This window comes from Lissotriton vulgaris, chromosome 1_1, assembly GCF_964263255.1.
Source record: "Lissotriton vulgaris chromosome 1_1, aLisVul1.2, whole genome shotgun sequence".
Taxonomy (NCBI): Eukaryota; Metazoa; Chordata; class Amphibia; order Caudata; family Salamandridae; genus Lissotriton; species Lissotriton vulgaris.
This window is the reverse complement of record NC_141685.1, coordinates 1,569,265,682-1,569,284,562: the sequence shown is the minus strand read 5'-3', so window position 1 is coordinate 1,569,284,562 and position 18,881 is coordinate 1,569,265,682. Positions and strand designations below refer to the sequence as shown.

At 44.1% G+C, this 18,881-nt stretch overlaps 1 protein-coding gene across 4 annotated transcripts in view; it reads right to left on the bottom strand.

The window, feature by feature from the left end:
* The window catches only part of TBC1D15 (TBC1 domain family member 15), a 608,606-nt gene that overhangs the window by 577,924 nt on the left and 11,801 nt on the right, over nt 1-18,881 (bottom strand). The window contains exon 1 of one of the 4 annotated variants that reach the window (XM_086918100.1): nt 8,494-8,532. The exons of the other annotated variants lie outside the window; for them this stretch is intronic. Within the exon in view, the coding sequence (XP_086774226.1) occupies nt 8,494-8,517 (24 nt within the window). The 5' untranslated portion in view covers nt 8,518-8,532. Of the gene's footprint in view, nt 1-8,493; nt 8,533-18,881 lie in introns of those variants that run through there. 4 annotated transcript variants of the gene reach the window in all.

Genomic DNA, 18,881 nt, shown 5'->3' with positions numbered 1-18,881 from the left:
CAACGCACACTGCCTCAGCACCAGTGCAGCACCACCGCCTAAACATGACTCAGCACTACAGCATCACTCAGCTCCACCTAAGCATCAATAAGCATCACCCTCACATTAGCACACCACAACTTCAGTCTGCCTTTGGTATCTGGAATCTGTTGATTCTCCCTAAAATCTGTCAGCTGCTTGTGTGGTAATTTAGGTACTATTTCTTAATGTCCACCATCACGTTGTTTATGTCCCCCCGAATCCATATTGAAAAATACAAGAACAAACAAGCATTAGGACATGCAGGAAGAAGTTGCCAGGATGACCAAGAGGGGTCGTTCAGTTGTACATATGGCTTCTTGGTTATATATTTATAATGTAACACATGTTTATAACACTTTTTATTATAACTTTTCAACATGCTACACAGCAGCCACAATGCTCTACAACATAGCTTAAAGACATTGGCAAAGGCAATTGCTCTGGCTAAACACTTATGACGTCCCAAAGGCAAGACCTATTGGCTAAGCAAATTCTTGATTTCCTAGCTACAGAGAATAACTTCCCTCCTCATTCACTCCTTATCAGAATGGCTTGCTATCTAATCTTTTCCCATGAAATAATAGAAGCAACCCATGCCCTCTCTTCCACAACTGCTCTTTTGCTTTTAGTGTCACTCTGACTGCAATGTGCCTAAAACAATTACCCGAGCATAAAACTAACATTTCTATCCATCAATAGTCATCTTTCTTAAGATCCGAGGTATGTTAAGAATTAAAGAAAATTGGGACAAAGAAGAGATATGAAAGAACTTTCTTGGTGGTTTCCAAAATATGAAGAAATAGAAAAGTTAAGGATTTAATAGACAAAACAAAACACCTTGAATTGCATATGTACCAACAGTAGGAACGCATGATAATTCCATGATTCTAACACAGCATTACAAAAGACTGTCATTAGACAGTGTATTTGACATTGAAGAGCCGAGATTGGGCTTGGCCCAATGTACCCCCTTAAAAGCCCTGGGTCCTGACATGGTCCCTATTGATTTCTTTCTAGCTTACCAAGATATCTGGATATCTTTTGCAACACACATTTTTAACACTATAAGTGCCCCCCCCCCCCAGCTTCTTGGATTACATTGGTAATAATTCCCATATTTAAAAAGTGGGATAGGTCCAATCCAAAAAATTACAGACCCATCTCCCTTTAAAATAGCACAGCAAAACTGATGGAACAACTTTTGCAGAACAGATTGGAGGCGTGGGCCATACAGAACAGTTTACTACCAGTGTAATATGGATCCAAAAAGGTAAGGGGACTATTGATCAATGTCTCAATGTAAGTCTAACTGTAGCAAAATATAGAGGTCAGGTCCGAAAAAATGTATATGGCCTTTATGGATCTGTCGGCCACATGTGATTGCGTTTCCCACCCCAAACTCTGGGCCATTATGGAGGAAATGGTCATTGCGCCCTAAAATAATTGTTTTTATTCGCCAAATGTATGCTCAAGCCACTCACTGCGTCCAGTAAGGTAGGGATGGGGAATGCATCAGGCTGTTTAAAATAAAACAGGGGGTAAGGCAGCGTTGTGTCCTTGCCCCTCTTCTATTTTTACTATACACTAATGGTGTGCAGGAAGCTGTGATGGGAGCAACAAAACATCTACCCACCTTTAACAAAGTACCCCTTCCAATACTGCTCTATGCAGATGATGTGGTGTTAACTGCATGAACTGGGTTGTGCCTTCAGCAACCGATAGTGGCCTATTCAAAATGTATGTCCAGTCTGGATCTTTGAGTGTATGTATCCAAATCTTTTGTGCTGGTGGCAGGTGATCGCCCTAAAAAACCTCCAATGTTTCGTATAGAGCAGCAAAGAATGACAGTAGTTGACAACTTTACCTAATTGGGGGTTGTATTTGATTGAAAAAGTACTTGGTCCAACATGGTGGACACCGTTTCATCTTAGCTAGATTTCGTATTAGTTTTATTCTGTTAATGATGGGTTTCCCAAAGAATACTTTTTCACTAAAAGATCTTCCATCATGTCCCTGCGATAAAAGGTCTGTACAGTCTGACTACATATATTACTCTTTTGTGGTTTTTACACCTCATATAGACAGAGGTATATTCTCCCCTTCTGTGAAAATTCCATTTTAAACAATACCGTCCTGTACTTTATTGCATCAAACAAATATCTAATCCTCTTACCTGCTTTAGCACTGCATCGTTCTTATGGGGTGCCCACATTTGAAGGTACAATGCACTTATATATTTATATCCATGTGGTATATGTATATAATGTTGATTACAATTGATGATTTTTTATCGTTACCCATTGGCATATTTTATAATTGATGTTTTTAATTATGTACTTTATATGATATGCAAACATTGCGTAATAAAAACTATTGATTGATTGACTCTTTCTGTTAAATGTAATTTTCGAGCTATTGCTACAAAATCACAAGATATAGCGGGGAATTAATTTCCTTTACAATATGCTCCTAGAAGAAGTATGGGGTGTTTGTAGTGGGGAGGGGGGGGGGGGGGGGTGAGATGAAGCCAACGAAGTAGCAGGACTTTCTCTGGTGTTCCTAGCAGCCCTCCTCAAGTGGCAATAATGCAATGTCAGAAAATGGTCATTTAAGGGACTAGATGCTCGCTATAGCTGGGGACACCATAGTGACTGGGGTAAGATCTCCAGACTGTTCCAAAACCTCTCAATCAGCCGATATCGGCATGTGCTTTATTGGCTGCCTTCCAAGATGTCGACCATGAATGCCTGTTTCGAGTAGGAGCCACCCAAAAAGTCGAGTCACTCATGAGGAAAGGGGCTTACCAATGTTCTTGTTACAATCTCCACCTTATAGTAGATCTGCAAGTACCGCAAACACAACCCAAGAACGCAGTGGCAGGGCTAGAACTATGTGATGGCCCTAGTCTGCTGGAAGCAAGGCCAACTGCCAGTGAGAGTGCAGCAGAGGAGATAAGCTCCTTGCGGCAGCCACATCCCAGCATATAAGACTAAATCAGCAATGCCAGTAAACAGAAGCAGAGATGGTGGTCCCACAAAAGCAGCTTCTTGTTGAGGCCCACGTGAGAGACCAGGAGCAGAGACGTATGGAATAGTGCTCAGGGAAGGGAAACAACGACCAAGGCCAGAGCTGAGAGTGTGATACTCCATTCGCAAACGAGGTTACTGGTACCACACTCCCCGGGGGATGAAGGTTTCTGTGCAGTGAACCAGCAGCATCGAAAATCAAGGGGGACATACAGAGACTCTCCCCCTTAGGAGACACACGACTGGGGGGGCTTCCCTTTCTTTTGGAAACCCTGGACAGTACTACTCTGCACATGTGAGACTGTGAAGTGATTGATTTACAGTTCTGCTCCAGTTGTGTTCATGCTGATGTGAATGTAGAGGGTAGACCATACATATATACTCTACAAGCTGCAGTGGATCATAAACTTATTGTGCCTAGCCCCCCTACACTTGCAAGAGACCCTTGCAAGCCGTGTCTGCCTAGCTACACTGCTACAGATGGGGCTAGTAGAGGGTTCATTTTAGGAGGATACGGACGTTTCCCACCTGGACTAAACTTTTCAAGGAGGCAGGGCACTAATGCCTCGCAATCTCAACCTAGGAGCAAGATGGGGAAAAAACACCGGGTTAAAAGATGCTAGCATACTGATGGCAAAGCAGCAAGTAACTCGGGCTAAGCTGAGAAGTCCTAGTGCTGCCACAGCCGACTAGAAGATATACAAGTTGGACACCATTCCTGCAGCCACATCAGCAGCCAAAGAAACACTGGAACACAAATTTGATACATGGTGATGGACTCAGGACTCCTCAGGAATGACCAGCTGAAGAGGTCAAGCGTATAGGTAAGACAAAGCATCACTGACAGACCTCAAACTGGCAGCAGATGAACTCCCCTAGTAAGAGCCGGACCTTAAGGAATGGTTTCATTATCTCAAATACAGGGCTGAACACCCAGGGGTGAAAGAAAGAAGGAACAAAATACATGTGGTCGAGCTCCTGCTAGTCAAGCTGTGGCAAGGGTCCTGAATAACTCTGATCGAGATTTGTTGCTGCAGAAAGCAAGATGAACAAGCATTTACAATACAATAGTCTCGGCATTATTAAAGGTAGAGCTATTGGCATTGCTCATGACTTTTTTTTAAAATCATAAATAAATGGCATTGTCATTTACATTGCCAATAGCTTAATCGTTAAATAAATTGCATTGTCATTTACAATGCCAATAGCTTAATCGCTTTCAAATGCATGACCTATTGCATTTACACCCACACAGAGCCACACACACAAAGCCACCCACACACACATACAGAGCCACCCGCACACACATACAGAGCCACACACACACAGAGCCACACACACACAGAGCCACACACACACAGAGCCACACACACACACAGAGCCACACACACACACAGAGCCACACACACATAGAGCCACACACACAGAGCCACACACACAGAGCCACACACACAGAGACACACACACACACACACACGCACAGAGAGACACACACACACGCACAGAGCCACACACACACACACGCACAGAGACACACAAAGAGCCACACACAGCTACACACACACACACACACACACACAGAGCCACGCACAAACACACACACAGAGCCACGCACAAACACACACACAGACAGAGCCACACACACATACACGCAGACAGAGCCACACACAAATACACGCAGACAGAGCCACGCACGCAGACAGAGCCACGCACGCAGACAGAGCCACGCACACACCACACAGACAGAGCCACGCACACACCACACAGACAGAGCCACGCACACACCACACAGACAGAGCCACCCACACACCACACAGACAGAGCCACCCACACACCACACAGACAGAGCCACGCCCACACACAGAGCCACGCCCACACACACAGAGCCACGCCTACACACAGAGCCACGCCCACACACAGAGCCACGCCCACACACAGAGCCACGCCCACACACAGAGCCACGCCCACAGACAGAGCCACGCCCACAGACAGAGCCACGCCCACAGACAGAGCCACGCCCACAGACAGAGCCACGCCCACAGACAGAGCCACGCCCACAATGTTACAATGTTACAATGTTACAATGTTAGTTGGAATTTGTTAAGCGCTCGTTCGCCCGGAGGCTTCATGGCGCTGACAGACAGAGCCACGCCCACAGACAGAGCCACGCCCACAGACAGAGCCACGCCCACAGGCAGAGCCACGCCCACAGGCAGAGCCACACCCACACACACAGAGCCACGCCCACACACACAGACAGAGCCACGCCCACACACACAGACAGAGCCACGCCCACACACACAGAGAGCCACGCCCACACACACAGAGAGCCACGCCCACACACAGAGAGAGCCACGCCCACACACACAGAGAGCCACGCCCACACACACAGAGAGCCACGCCCACACACACAGAGAGCCACGCCCACACACACAGAGAGCCACGCCCCCACACAGAGCCACGCCCCCACACAGAGCCACGCCCCCACACAGAGCCACGCCCCCACACAGAGCCACGCCCCCACACAGAGCCACGCCCCCACACAGAGCCACGCCCCCACACAGAGCCACGCCCACACACAGAGCCACGCCCACACACAGAGCCACGCCCACACACAGAGCCACGCCCACACACAGAGCCACGCCCACATACACAGACAGAGCCACGCCCACATACACAGACAGAGCCACGCCCACACACACAGACAGAGCCACACACAGACAGGGCACCGAATTCAGAACTCACGCCTACAACAGCAATCGCTGTGATTCCATGTAACAAAATACTTGTCTACAGGCTTTAAAACAGTGTCATAACATCCTGCTGTAATGTTCTATTGTCATCAACATTTTCTCTTCACAGCAAGTCAGTCAGGCCTACTACCATTGCCATATCTTTTTACAATAAACAAGTAAGATCTATAGTGTTGCACATACATTTTATGACAGAACCTAGAAGTCTTATATGGTTTGTCACAATGGCCAACTCAGGCTTTCTGTAATGAGTATAAACTTTTTCACAAGCAACCATCATGCATAAAGTCATCAAATTACAATTATGTACAAAATTACAGTTGGCAAAACAATAAACAACTCATCCTGAAAGGCCTAACATGAATTATTATAGTGCAAATACCCAACCGCATCCCTACCTCCACCATTTGTCCAGTGGGGAAAGATCGGAGATGGGGGAGGTGAGGGGGGGGGGGGGAACCAACAACAACACCCTGTCTACTATGTCAATGTGTGAAATTCCATGCAACAAAATACCTGTCTAGCAATTTAACACAATGTAATGAAGCATAATATTACCAATTGAACCTTAAGGGTGTTTTGGTTTTAAGATGTGCTTTTCACAAAATATATGCCAAACTGTTGTCTACGTCTTATCTTTCTACAATAAAAAGATTAGACCTATTGCTTCTGGTGTGACTTTTCCCAATGCACCAAGCAGGCCTACAGCCTAGATCACTGGTGCGTAATTATAAACAACTCAGGCCTACTGAATTGATTGTAATCTGTGTAACAAAAGCAGTTTTAACAGCATAAGTGCCTAACTTCTGTCCAACAAAATCTTGTAAAAAGTAATCTCGCCATATCCTTGGAGCGCAGCTCTGTAGATAAGATGAGGCCAGGTGTAGGTGGTATAAAAAGAGTGTTTTGTAGGATGGTTTTCTCGATGTGTCCTTGTTCTTCTTAATGCCATTTTTGCCCAGTCTGCGAGTGCAGAATGCCACTGACGTCAGGGAGCGCCTGCCATTCATTCCTAGCCTGCCCCCTGACTGAAACTGAACCGGGCAGCTCCTCTAAGATTACCCCTCATGGGCCCCTTTACATGGACTTAAATTAAATCAGCTCTCAAGCTCAACTTCAACGTGTCAGTGTATTTTCTCCACTGTATCTTCGACACGAGATGGAGGCAGGACAGACGGGCAGGGCGCAGAAACCAATCACCTCGTCATGTCTAGTCACAGCCCGTCCCATCTGGCTAAAAAATCAAGAGAGCTGCTCTTCCTGAACAGAAATCACATTTGGAGGCACAGAGCCAATAGGTGAAAAAAAGTATTCGCAACGATTGAGGCGGCGGTGAGACAACCAGGGCAGAGATTTCACTGCGAGACAGTCAGCAGCAGTGCATAATTATGGGGACAAACACTTATTTTTCCTCAATACGCTTTGACCCCAAGCAAGAGAGAGAAAAACATAAAAGAGCGAAAGAAGGAATAGAAAGATGGGAAAAAAGTGACAAAAGCAGAGCGCTGGGATTAAAAAGACCTTAAAGTGTGAGTTGTAGAGGAAAGAGCTCCCCAACCAGCGATATCGTGGTCGGTAGGCGTCTGAGCAAAACCTTGGGCTGGGGGCCCCAATACTTATTCTTACACAAATTAAGCACTGGGTAGAGCGTGAGTAGATGGCTTTCTGGTAAGTGAAAAGTCCTAGAACCCGCGAGATGGGAGGCTGGTTTGTAGGGTTCTGTGCAATAAGCACGGAACAGTGCTCCATGAAACGCAGATCATTTTACATGGGGTGTGTTTAGGCTGCGCTGACGTAGAATGACCCATGCAGGCGTTCAGATTAAATGTGAGCCCGCCTTACAGTGTGGCAGGCACCGCACACATGGCTGAGCAGAGAGGCACATCCCGTGCAGCACGCACCGGCGTTGCTGGAACTGGCCTCTCCAGAAGGATGAGGGTTCAACCTCCCCTCCGGTGACGCACATCTGGCATTCCTCCTGGCATCCAAGAGAGGGTGCTCTTGGCAGGGGCCCCCTGGAGCCCCTGCAGTGCAGGCCCCCAACACTTAATCAACCTGAGTTAATGAATATCTGTGAGTTTGGAAGTTCCTGGAGCCCAGGAATCACAGGGGGTGCCTATCGTCTTGCCGTAAGCCACTGATTCTTGGCAGTGATTATCGCCGGATTTATGAGGACTTCACAGCTGTTCGTTTCGAGCTTAATGGTGAATGATCTCCTTTTCTGGCACATTGATCACTCACTCCACAGTTAGTTAATTTTTGGTAAGCCTTGCTGCATCGATGCGCGACCGCCGCTGGGAGCCAAAGAGCCCGGCGTCTGCACATCCAGCTTCCTGCCTCATCCCAGCGCCTGCCTCACATCTGGAGAGCAGAGGACGGGTCGGGAGCAGGGGTTAATACGGTGTTAATATTTTTAATTCTGCGTCAGTGCTGTGTATTTGGGAGAGCCCATCGATGCAGCCTGATCCGGAGCAGGAGGTGGGGGGCATCAAAAAGTACCAGGTTTGCCCTCCAGAAGAGCAGATCGATGGAAGGCTACCTGCCTACCGCGGTGGGCGATCCAACTCTTTAACACCCCTAGAGACCCAGCGGGAAGGAGAGACACGAGCAGTGCCGAATACTTAGAAAAGCCATTTCCAAAATCCTCAGAACGCTAAGGAATCCATATACCACAACGCGCTTTGCATGTTAACCTTTTCCATGAAACCGACATCCATCTTGTACTCTATAACTTAACTGAAAGCTCCAACCCGGTCTGTTAGAGGTGGTGAATCTCTGTGAGAGCCGCAGGAAACCAAACCGCATGACCATGTTTCACCGAGGCAAGGAAGAAATGCCTCAGAGAAAGCAATGTCATTTTCCGATTCAGGGGCGTGGTTTTCGTTCTCTCCTCTTCCCATTGGCTGGAAGGTAAAACTCCAGCCAATGGGAAGAGGAGAGAAAGAAAACAAGAAAGAAGCTTAAAAAAACGCCCCGAATCCGAAAAAGACGGGGCTTGGACCGAGTGACGCCCCTCTCCTCCAATGGCTGGCAAGCATTTTCTAGGCCAGCCAATGGAGAAGAGGGGCGGGTTCCAAGCCCCCTGTAAGAAGCATTAAATCTTCGGGCTCCGCCCACTGCTACGCAGTGAGACGGTCCCTCGACCTAAAAACGACATCTAGGAATTAAAAATAGTAAGACGATTAGCTTTCCAAACTTTAGGCTGCCATACAGCAGTAAAGAGAATCATTCACTGCAGAGACGAGGAGACTGGGTAATGAGGATGAAATATGTACTCCTGTTTATGGCCAAACTGAAGGACAATGACACTTAGTTTTTCATGGACTGCCAGGACATAGGGGACAGGGAAGAAAACTATGCTGCAGGAACAGATAGTCAATAATCAGCCATCAATGGAAACCAACACACATATAGGCTCAATGAGAACTGAAGCAAGCAGTGGCAGGTCTAAGAGAGCAGACTGCGGCTGATGATACTATGGACATGAAAGGAGAGGAATCAACAACTGAACTGGATCAAGCTTGTAAAATAAGGATCCACAAGTTGAGGGTCATAAGTAGTGGTTTATTTAGAATAAAGATCCCATCCACAGGTGAACATCCAGCCAGCATCAAAGTAGGATAGTAACTGCCTGGTGAACAAAGCATAACATTCCAGATGAGATTCCAGTGCCTCATGACATCAGCGCAGCTATGTCATGAAGCACAGACACACAGAACCACAATGCCACACATCTCCCTTCTAACAACAATAACAAAATTACACCAAAAAAAACGAGTTATCAAACGAGTTATCATTAAAGCATAAATCACACAGTCACGTTCTTTTTTTTTTTTGAAAAAAAAAAAATTAGAGATAGGTGTTGAGATCTTTTCTTCTAGTAAATCCCATCCTGCGTCGCCAAATGTAAAATAAGGATCCACAAGTTGAGGGTCATAAGTAGTGGTTTATTTAGAATAAAGATCCCATCCACAGGTGAACATCCAGCCAGCATCAAAGTAGGATAGTAACTGCCTGGTGAACAAAGCATAACATTCCAGATGAGATTCCAGTGCCTCATGACATCAGCGCAGCTATGTCATGAAGCACAAACACACAGAACCACGATGCCACAAAGCTCAATCCTCATAAAATGAACACAATATGCTAGTGGTAACTTCAAGATTAGCCGAGGAGCGGATATGACCGGCATGAGATACTTGCAGATCTGGTGGACTGGATGGGACTAAACTGGTCACCTTGGTGCCTACAGTTATAAATTACTCGATAGATGCTTGTGGGAGACCGGATCAGATCGTGAGTATAAGTGTGCTGGAGCTTTTTTCACAATGAACATAACAAAGGAGCCACTTGTGGTCGGGCTGAATTCACATCTTGGCCTGAACACAGTGGGGTGGGGGGTGAGTGGGGGGGGGGGGGGGGGGGGGGGGGGAATTCCCATAATGGAAATTCGAAGAGGGGACGAGGAGATGGTGCATTCAGGGTTGGACAATAATAGGATGTTTGCATACTTTAGCTCAATGTTATAAGCAAAAGGAAAGTCGCAGTAGACAATGAGATATGGGATTACCTCAAAAGGTACAGTTCTCTTTTATAAAAAAAAAAAAAGTACAGTTCTATTAACATTCACCCAGATATAGTAGTTATTATAGGGTCATTTAAAAAAGTGGAGAAGTAAAAACCACAACCAAAGGGAAGGATAGGAGGCAGTTGGCCTCCCTGTCAAATTTGAATTGACGTTGTCCCCACCGTTGATCGATAACAACACACCACTAATTGAGAAGTCCTTATGCCTCAAAATGAGCAAAGCCCTACTAGTCTTGTTGCCCAAAAAGGGCGCGACTTTGCAGACAAATTGCCATACAGACCTCTGTTGATGCTCAGCAATAACTACAAAATCACTAGCAAAATACTGGTTAGTAGGCTTCCTCCATTGATGCCAGAGATAATCCAGAGATGTGATATTCCTATAGCCGAATGCCAAGGACACATTGTTTGGGGTCAAGGGAAACAAGTTTTCGTGTGTGTTTTGTCCTTGGGACAAGTAGGCCCAACACCCTACAGCACAGACCCTTTGGCTGCCAGTTTACAGTACCACATTATAGATAAGGGAAGGGCAATGTCTGCAATTAAGGTAATATTTGTGCCCATGTGTTAATGCTGTTCAAACTTGTATTTATGGTTCATTAATGCGAAGCCTGTTTTATTAGGGTGAGTGCTCTCGCTCCAAGGAAATGTTGTAAGATCGGACTTCACTACTGACAGTTGCTCCAGTATAAAAAGGTGTACAGACGTTTTCAAGGTTTAGTAATATGAGGCTATGTATAATGATCCAAGAATGCTCTCAGATTACATGCAAATATTTGCAGAGCTTGAAAGCAAGATTGATGGTTCTTTGCTTTCAAAATAAAATGTTCACAAAAAAATGCAAGTAGGAAAAAAGCATTTAGCTAAACTAATATAAAATTGTAACTACCATTTCTTTGCAGTATCATTTAGTAAAATGTGTTGGAGTATACTAGTATTTCCCAAAAATATTCCTAATGGAAAATCAGTGTAACTAGTTTCAATAAGATATGGGAAACAAAAAAAAGCATTGGCAAAGCCAGTGGGTCGGAAATTAGTGGTCAGCCTTTTGGTTTTGTCAATGCGTGACTTGTTTTGGCATGTTTTTTTGTGAAACCTTATTGGTGTGGGGGCTGCCTGGCCCTCACCATTATAACAAACATTGGCAAAAGCAAAAATACTTTTTGATCTCAAAAAGCACACGTTGCCACAGTAGTTCCGGCACTGTACAAAACTACTTTGTGTGCGGATATGCTCCTTGTGAAAGAGCAGAATTTGGTCACTCACAGTGAAGCCAGCCGATAGACAGACAGAGAAATAATTTTCATACAGAAGGTCATGGTTAACGCCAGACCTAATTAGGGATCCAATTAAAAAAAGAAAGTTTCAAAAGTCCTTGCATTAAGTGCAGATATATGGCTTTCTTGACTTCACAAGAATTAACAGTAGTAGGTACTCCTAGAAAATATTTGTGAACTGCATTTTAGAATGAGCCAATATGCATGTGCAGATTTGCTCAAGCGAAAATCTGAGTGTTTACAAGTTCACTTTCCCTCCAACCACTTTTTCCCTAACCTGGAAGACATTTTATGTCTACCGTTGTCAGGAGTAAATGTCCAACCTTTCTCAGTATGGGAAAAGATTAGAGATGAGTTGGTAAAAACCCTTAAAACATGCAAGCTAGTAGGGTTGTACTTATTCAAAAGGGCATTCCAATCATGGAGCTATTTCTTACTATCATCAGCCCTAGTAGGTCGATCAGTGTAACGTGGCTAAATAAGGGAATTGCTAGTATTCAAACCCTACTATGGTATGAACCCTGGCATTATCAAAAAGGCTATATCAGAGCTCTTCTATAATGAGATTGCTGCCATAATATGTCGGCGCATTACATGGCACAAAAGGGACAAGTAGATTTTGTTACAGGACAAGTAGATTTATGAAACAACCAGCCCCAGGGAATAGTAGACATTTTATTAAATTCCAAAACCCATGTAATCCACCTAGATCGGAGCAGATTCATATGTCGATAAATATAAGACAATTGCTCCAGGTCATGGATAGATTGACACCTTCAGAGCGGGGAGAAGTTGTGATGTTGATAGATAGAGAAATTTTTTAACACACTAAGATATTTTTACTAGCTGTCATGAGAAAACTATGCCTGGATGAAAAATTCCTTAAATGGACCTCGTTACTATATACCAACCACAGAGAATGTCCAAACTGGGTGGGTGATCTGTGAACATTAGGTTGTCAGGAGAGGGACGCAACAGTGTCCCCTCTCCCAATTCCTTTTTTGCAATAGCAATAGCTAGGCATGGTGGCAGCAACAAGTGCAGTTTGTGGTTCGCCTGGGTAGTCGTGCGTGCCCTTTGAAAGTTTTTGTGAAAAATTAAGCAGAATCTACTTTGAGTTTGACTCAGACCTAGATTGACCTAATGAAAGAAGATGCACCCTTTTGCGAAGTCACTCACATTTTTTGCTGGATTTTGTTGCTGGTTTAAGGACTCTGCACACTGGGACACTGATGTGCCGTGCCCAGTACTTGTTCTCGGACCCCCTAGAAACATTTAACAATTGGCTACACTCCAGATTGGCATATTTAACTTACCTAAAAATGTATAAAAGGTACAAATGTTTAACCCGGAGCATGTAAGTTAAATGTCACTAGTGAATTGTAAGATATTTTGCCACAGAAGTAACAATGCAAAGCATGTATCCAGGCCTGCCCATGCAGCCTGGGTATGCAGTTTTAAAACTGCCAATTTTACCTGGCAAACTAAGTCTTTTGCCAGGCCTAAAAATCACTTTTTAATACTTATAAGTCACCGCTAAGGTAGGTATGTCTGTAGGGCAGGGTGCATGGTATTTAAAGAGAAGGACAAGTATTTTACGAGTTACATGCATAGGCGGTGACGAAAACCTCCAAAGTGGGAAGCTTGGCTTTCTCATCGGAAAGCACTAGGTAACATTATAACATCTTAAAATGCTTAGCTTTAGTTTGGGAGTAGTTAGAAAAATGATTCAAGGACTCATTTTATTAGCAGTTTAAAATTCAACTTAATGGTCAAGTCTAATTTTATATTACTAAAGTACACTTTTAGAAATATGTCATTTTCCTGCATGAGGCAAATGTGCCTTTCTACCAGTGTTCAATGTTACCCAGCTTCTAAACGGCTCAGCGATTAGGTGTGAAGTGGCTCCTGGAGCTCAAAGGGTATGGGGTTGACCTTCCCCGGACAGGATCGCCATCTAGGCTGTGCCTGGGGACTTATTTAACTTCAATTGATGCCTACCCTGTCACAGGCAGATGTATCTTACATCTGGGCCTGTCTCCTCCATTGTCCTGCTAGCCAGCCAGGCACCTATCCCAGGGGCAGAGGAGATGCCCCCAAGAACATGATGGTGACCATAGGAGAGGGATTGCTAATTTACCTGGCCACAACTCTAGGGCGAGCACAGGAAGCTCTGCACAAGGGAGGAAAGGTTAAGCCATCTTGATTTAAGGCAGAGCGCAGCACTGTGGGATAGTTTACAGTAAAACTGACAGTAAGTGCTGCAAAAGTGGGTAGGGTCACCTCTGGGAACCTTTAACTCATTGGTTAGTTGTGTACTGGAGTTTACCCCATCCACAGGCAGGCAATGGGCATAAATGTAGCAATCCCTCCATACACTCCTCAGAACACTATTGGACCTACGCAAGTCTGCACTTGCTGTTGTGACCTGTGGGCTGGACCTGCTTCTACTTGTACCCAGGGCCCAGAAATGTAATCCAAGCTGGCTGACCTCCTATTAAGCTACAAGGACACAAAAGTTGCAAAAAGCTCACCTTCCTGAGGAGGCACGCTGACCGTTTCCAACTGGATCTGCCCCAGACCCGCCGGTGGCTTCTGATGGAGTGAGTCCTGGCCCCGAAGTGATGTTCATAAGATCTTGGAACCCTTGGCTGGTGTTAGAGTGTACTGCTTCTTCCCAAACTGCAAAAGCTAGGACTTAGAAACTTTTTGCCAATATTTCCTCTGAAGAACCGATATTGCGACCAGGACCGCCTTTGAGCCATTGATGTCAATTCCAAGTCCAAATCTAGAGGGCTTTACGGAGAGTGGAGCCAATCGGCATTCGTGCCCAGGAAGCTCTTGACGTCAGACTTTGCACACTCTGAGCTTTCCTGCATTCATCAACAACTGCGCAGGCACTCTGCTCTTTAGCAAACCACAGTCATCAAACCCAAACTTGGATCCAACTTGCAGCTTGCCCTACTGACAAGTCGTTGACAATCACCTTTTCTACAGAAACATTTCTGAGTCTGAATGTAGCACTATCACCAGACCTATCTGGTCCTCATATGAGACATGCACTCAATTGCAGTTGCCTCAATCCTTACCCATGGTCAGTTCAAGCGCAACCAATTGTCTACTGTTGGTGTTTGGTGCTTTTTGGCACTAACATTTAATTCAAACTTTAAAAATTCAATTTTCGTCATTTTGGTCATTAAAACATGTTCTCTTTTTATAAATTGGAGTGGGGTTTTTACTGTGTTTTCAACTTTTTAACTGTTTTGGTACTTTTGCATGCTTTACACATTTTCTTACATCAAGCCTATTTGCACTATGTCAGAGCTACATGGGGCTGAGTTCAGATTTAAATTACTGAAACCTTTGCTCTACCTAACAAGAATAATGATATTACTACCATCCACCTCAATTAATAATTCACTTTCTCACACATGGATTGACCTCAGCTTCAGTTTAAGCCACTTTGATACCCATATACATTTTGTGGGTCTGGGCATTAAACAAAGAAGGAATTTACTTTGTGTGGATTTATGGTAGAGACACAGCCAGTTTATCTTTTCAGTCTAATACACTATTCTCTCAATAGTCTGTTGATTAATGGTTCACTGGTGTTCGCGCTTTTGCCTAATATCCCCTTGAGAAAGTCTTATATCTGAGCAGGTGAATAATATTTTGTGATGACCATACAGTTTTGCACACAGTTGTGTATGAGCATGTTAAAAACTAAAACCTAAAGCATGACTATTCCTATATTACGCTCACAGACCTTCGTGCCGGGAGATCTCTGCATCTACATAATAAACTGGTGGCTTCTTAACCAAAAGCTGCAGTGGTAGCAATATCCACACAGTCTCTACCAACAAATCAGACTATCCAGAATTTACATAGCCTTGAGTGGTCAGTACCTATTATACTCCACATCGGAGCTTGTTGTCATGAAAAGCCGACCCTGGACCTAAGCTCATTAAGGACTATTTTCCAAAGAACCCTGCGACTGGGTCGACGGCTGTCCTTTTATTATGGCAAATGGAAAGGACCCTGAAGAGCCTGGGCCTTGTGATCCAGAAGCACTGACGTCATTGCCTCCGACGTCAGCACCAGGAAACAGAAAAGGAGGCAGCCCGGAAATGCAGAGAAAGAATTCTCAGGAGATCGCCAGAGTTTTGGAGTCATGCGCGAAAAGGAGAGTTCGGACAGCAAGGAGTGTGAAAGGAGAGGTCGGGAAGGAAAGGAGCGTCACCAAGCAGAGGAAGAGCAGGATGGCGTAGACAAGGAAACCAGGTAGCAAACTGGAAAAAAGCTGATAGAATTGCAATCTCCAACAAACGAAGAAGGGAGAGTAGACCAGAGGACAGCCAAGTCTGCCCGGAGAGTCAAGGCCAGTTACTCGCAGACACCACTGCTCCAACCCCAAGTTGTGGCCCCAGGGAAGTTCCACGTTGGAGTTTCCTTGGTCATTGATGGCAATATAGAGGCCAGTAGACTGACGGTCTACCGAAAGAATAGAGGGGGTGGGGGCAGAGACAGTAAAGAAATGGAAAAAGCACTCACAGACACACTTTTTTTTCTATTTGTGCACAAAAGCCACAGGTGTTGCGATGGTCGCAAAAGAGGACAAGAATAGACTCTCAGTGAGTTCCTTTCTTGTTTTTCCTCTGAGGCACTACTGTGGTACACGTATAGATATTTAAAATCGGGAGGACAGAAAGTAGCCACGTCATGCAGTCCCTGCAAAAGTTGTCAAAGGTGAAAAGAACCAGTTTACACCCACTTCAAGGAGAACCATTGGAGAAACAGAATTGTACTGTTTCCTGAGTAGTATTTCCTTTTCTGGTCCCTTTTCTACAGAGAAAAAAAAAGACACTAAAATACAGTAAAACCCAAGTAAAGAAAGCTTGTGGTCATCTTTGCTTGCTTTACAAACTCAAAGGATAAGGATTATGTAACCCCCCAAACCATGATATATGTTAAATCTACTAGTGGAATACGCGCTAGTGTGGTATTCCCTAATGGAACTCCCCGTGGAGCCCTCAGAGGAAGCAGAATTCATTAGTGAACATTTATTCCTGTCAAATAGTGACATTTTGGAAACAGGGCTAGGATATGGAAGTGCTGGCCTTGTTTAATAGACAAAGATTCGACTGAGGCTTTACCACATAAGTTGGGAACTAATAGAATTACTGAGCTAGATACCTAGATCACTGTAGCAAGTTCTTCATTTAAATATGTTGATGGACCAGGGTTTTGCAAAAATAAAACCTGCTCGAATCGATACCCCCATAATACATACTAACAGTAAGTAGTTGTAGAAAAACTAATGTACACCCAACATGAACACAAGGGAAATTGCTTTGCGCATGTCTGAACTAACACATAAATAAAAAAATACTGCAATAATATTTTTGCTTTGAAATAAATTAGAAGTATTGCATGACCAGGCCGCATGTGCATCAGTAATTTGCATGTTGCATCCTGCTATGGAATAATAAATAACGCAGCTTTTGCACAAAGCTTATGCTGGGTAACATTAATGGGGAATAGTGCAAGGTTGGTAGTAAACAGTGAAGATTTCATTATCATATAATTAATAAATGTTCATTTTCATTTACATTAGCGTGTTGGATGAAAATGCCATCTTCCTAAAGTTGTCTAAAGTGGGAAGGAAAGCTGCGAGGTGCGAGTCCGGTCTGTAAGAAGCAGAGACAGTCGCGTTGTGCACTGCAGATCACATGAGAAAGTTGAAGGCCAGAATGATGGATGACTGCCAAATGACGTTCAAGTCGTGAGACTGGAGACACATTCTGCAGATGATGTTAAAGAATGAATAGAAAATATTAAAATTTATAACACATGAAGTTAACGTGAGAACGAACTAAGACTCAAACCCTGGGAACCAATATAGAACAATGAATTAGTTGAATTAAAAGTGAAGTCACAGTGGTGTGACAACGGCACCTCCCAAGCCCACCAATCCCTTTGAGAGTTTATTAAAAGTTTGCAACAATTGTGTGACGGACATGTTAGTTTTAGGGTATAACTGGGGTGCCTTTAGGGGTGTGGTTTGAGCATAGGCTTGCAGGAGAGAAAGAGAGGAGATTCGTCGCTGTCCGCTGGTTTGCTGTTTCTGACCTGTCCTGTTCCAGTCTTTTTTATCCTTTGTTCTACTTCGGGGAACCCCCCACCATCTCTTAGGCAGAGGGGGTGGTTTTCCTACAGACTAATAGGTTTGTATTTAGCCTAACTCGTTCTCAGAATTTTACTTAGATGGATTTTGTCTCAAACATTTGTCTCTCCACATATCCACTCAGTCAATTATATATTCATATCTATTATTTAGATGAAGCTCTCTTCATATATCCCCTCCGTTAGGTGTATTAGGTTTCCCATATATATTTTTGCTGAAACTTTTGTCTTTTACTCTATCCATTCCTTCATTGCATAAAATCATTGCTTTGTTTGGATGAGTTTGCATTTATTTAAATTTGCATATGTAAATTTCGCCTTTTGTGAGATTCTGTGTTTTTATTTTGTGACCAAATGCAGTTGAGCATAAGCCACAATATTTAGGGTAAAATCATTGCGAAATTTACTGAGAGTCTGTGATCATTTCATTGACTAAATGGTTGGCACGTTAGTAGTTATCATTGCCATCAACTATTCAACTAATTGGTCCATCGACCAAGTGAAAGGAAAGTTGATTAATAAGTAAAAAATTGTTTTCAAAGAGGTCTCAAAAGATACTATAAAAGGAAAATAATTGAAGGTACCTATAAATTGACCCAAGCGCTTCAGAGATTCTGGGTGAATGTGTATGGGCCATTGTAGTACGATGTTATGGAGTATTGATCCCTGGTCAATTATTGGTGTTAGCGCTGGATCAATGTGTTCAAGTCACCAGCTGCATTCATAGAACATATAAAGGAAACAGGACCCTTTGGGAGTATGGCCAGTAAAGAGTCGGTCATCGCTGACACGGGCAATCATGGAACTAGTTTAGTTGCTGGTTCTGCTGATTCTAGTTTTTTTTAACTCTACAAATGAGAGCTATAGCAACTCAGAGTATGCCTTTCTCATAAGAGGGAGAAGATGTTAAAAATATCAGACAATATGAATGAATCACAAAGGATTTTGAGCTCAAGTTGAGCTGGGTCAAATCATAATTCAAACATGATGATGCACATTTTGACATTTACAACTGCTACAACTGATCATGTATT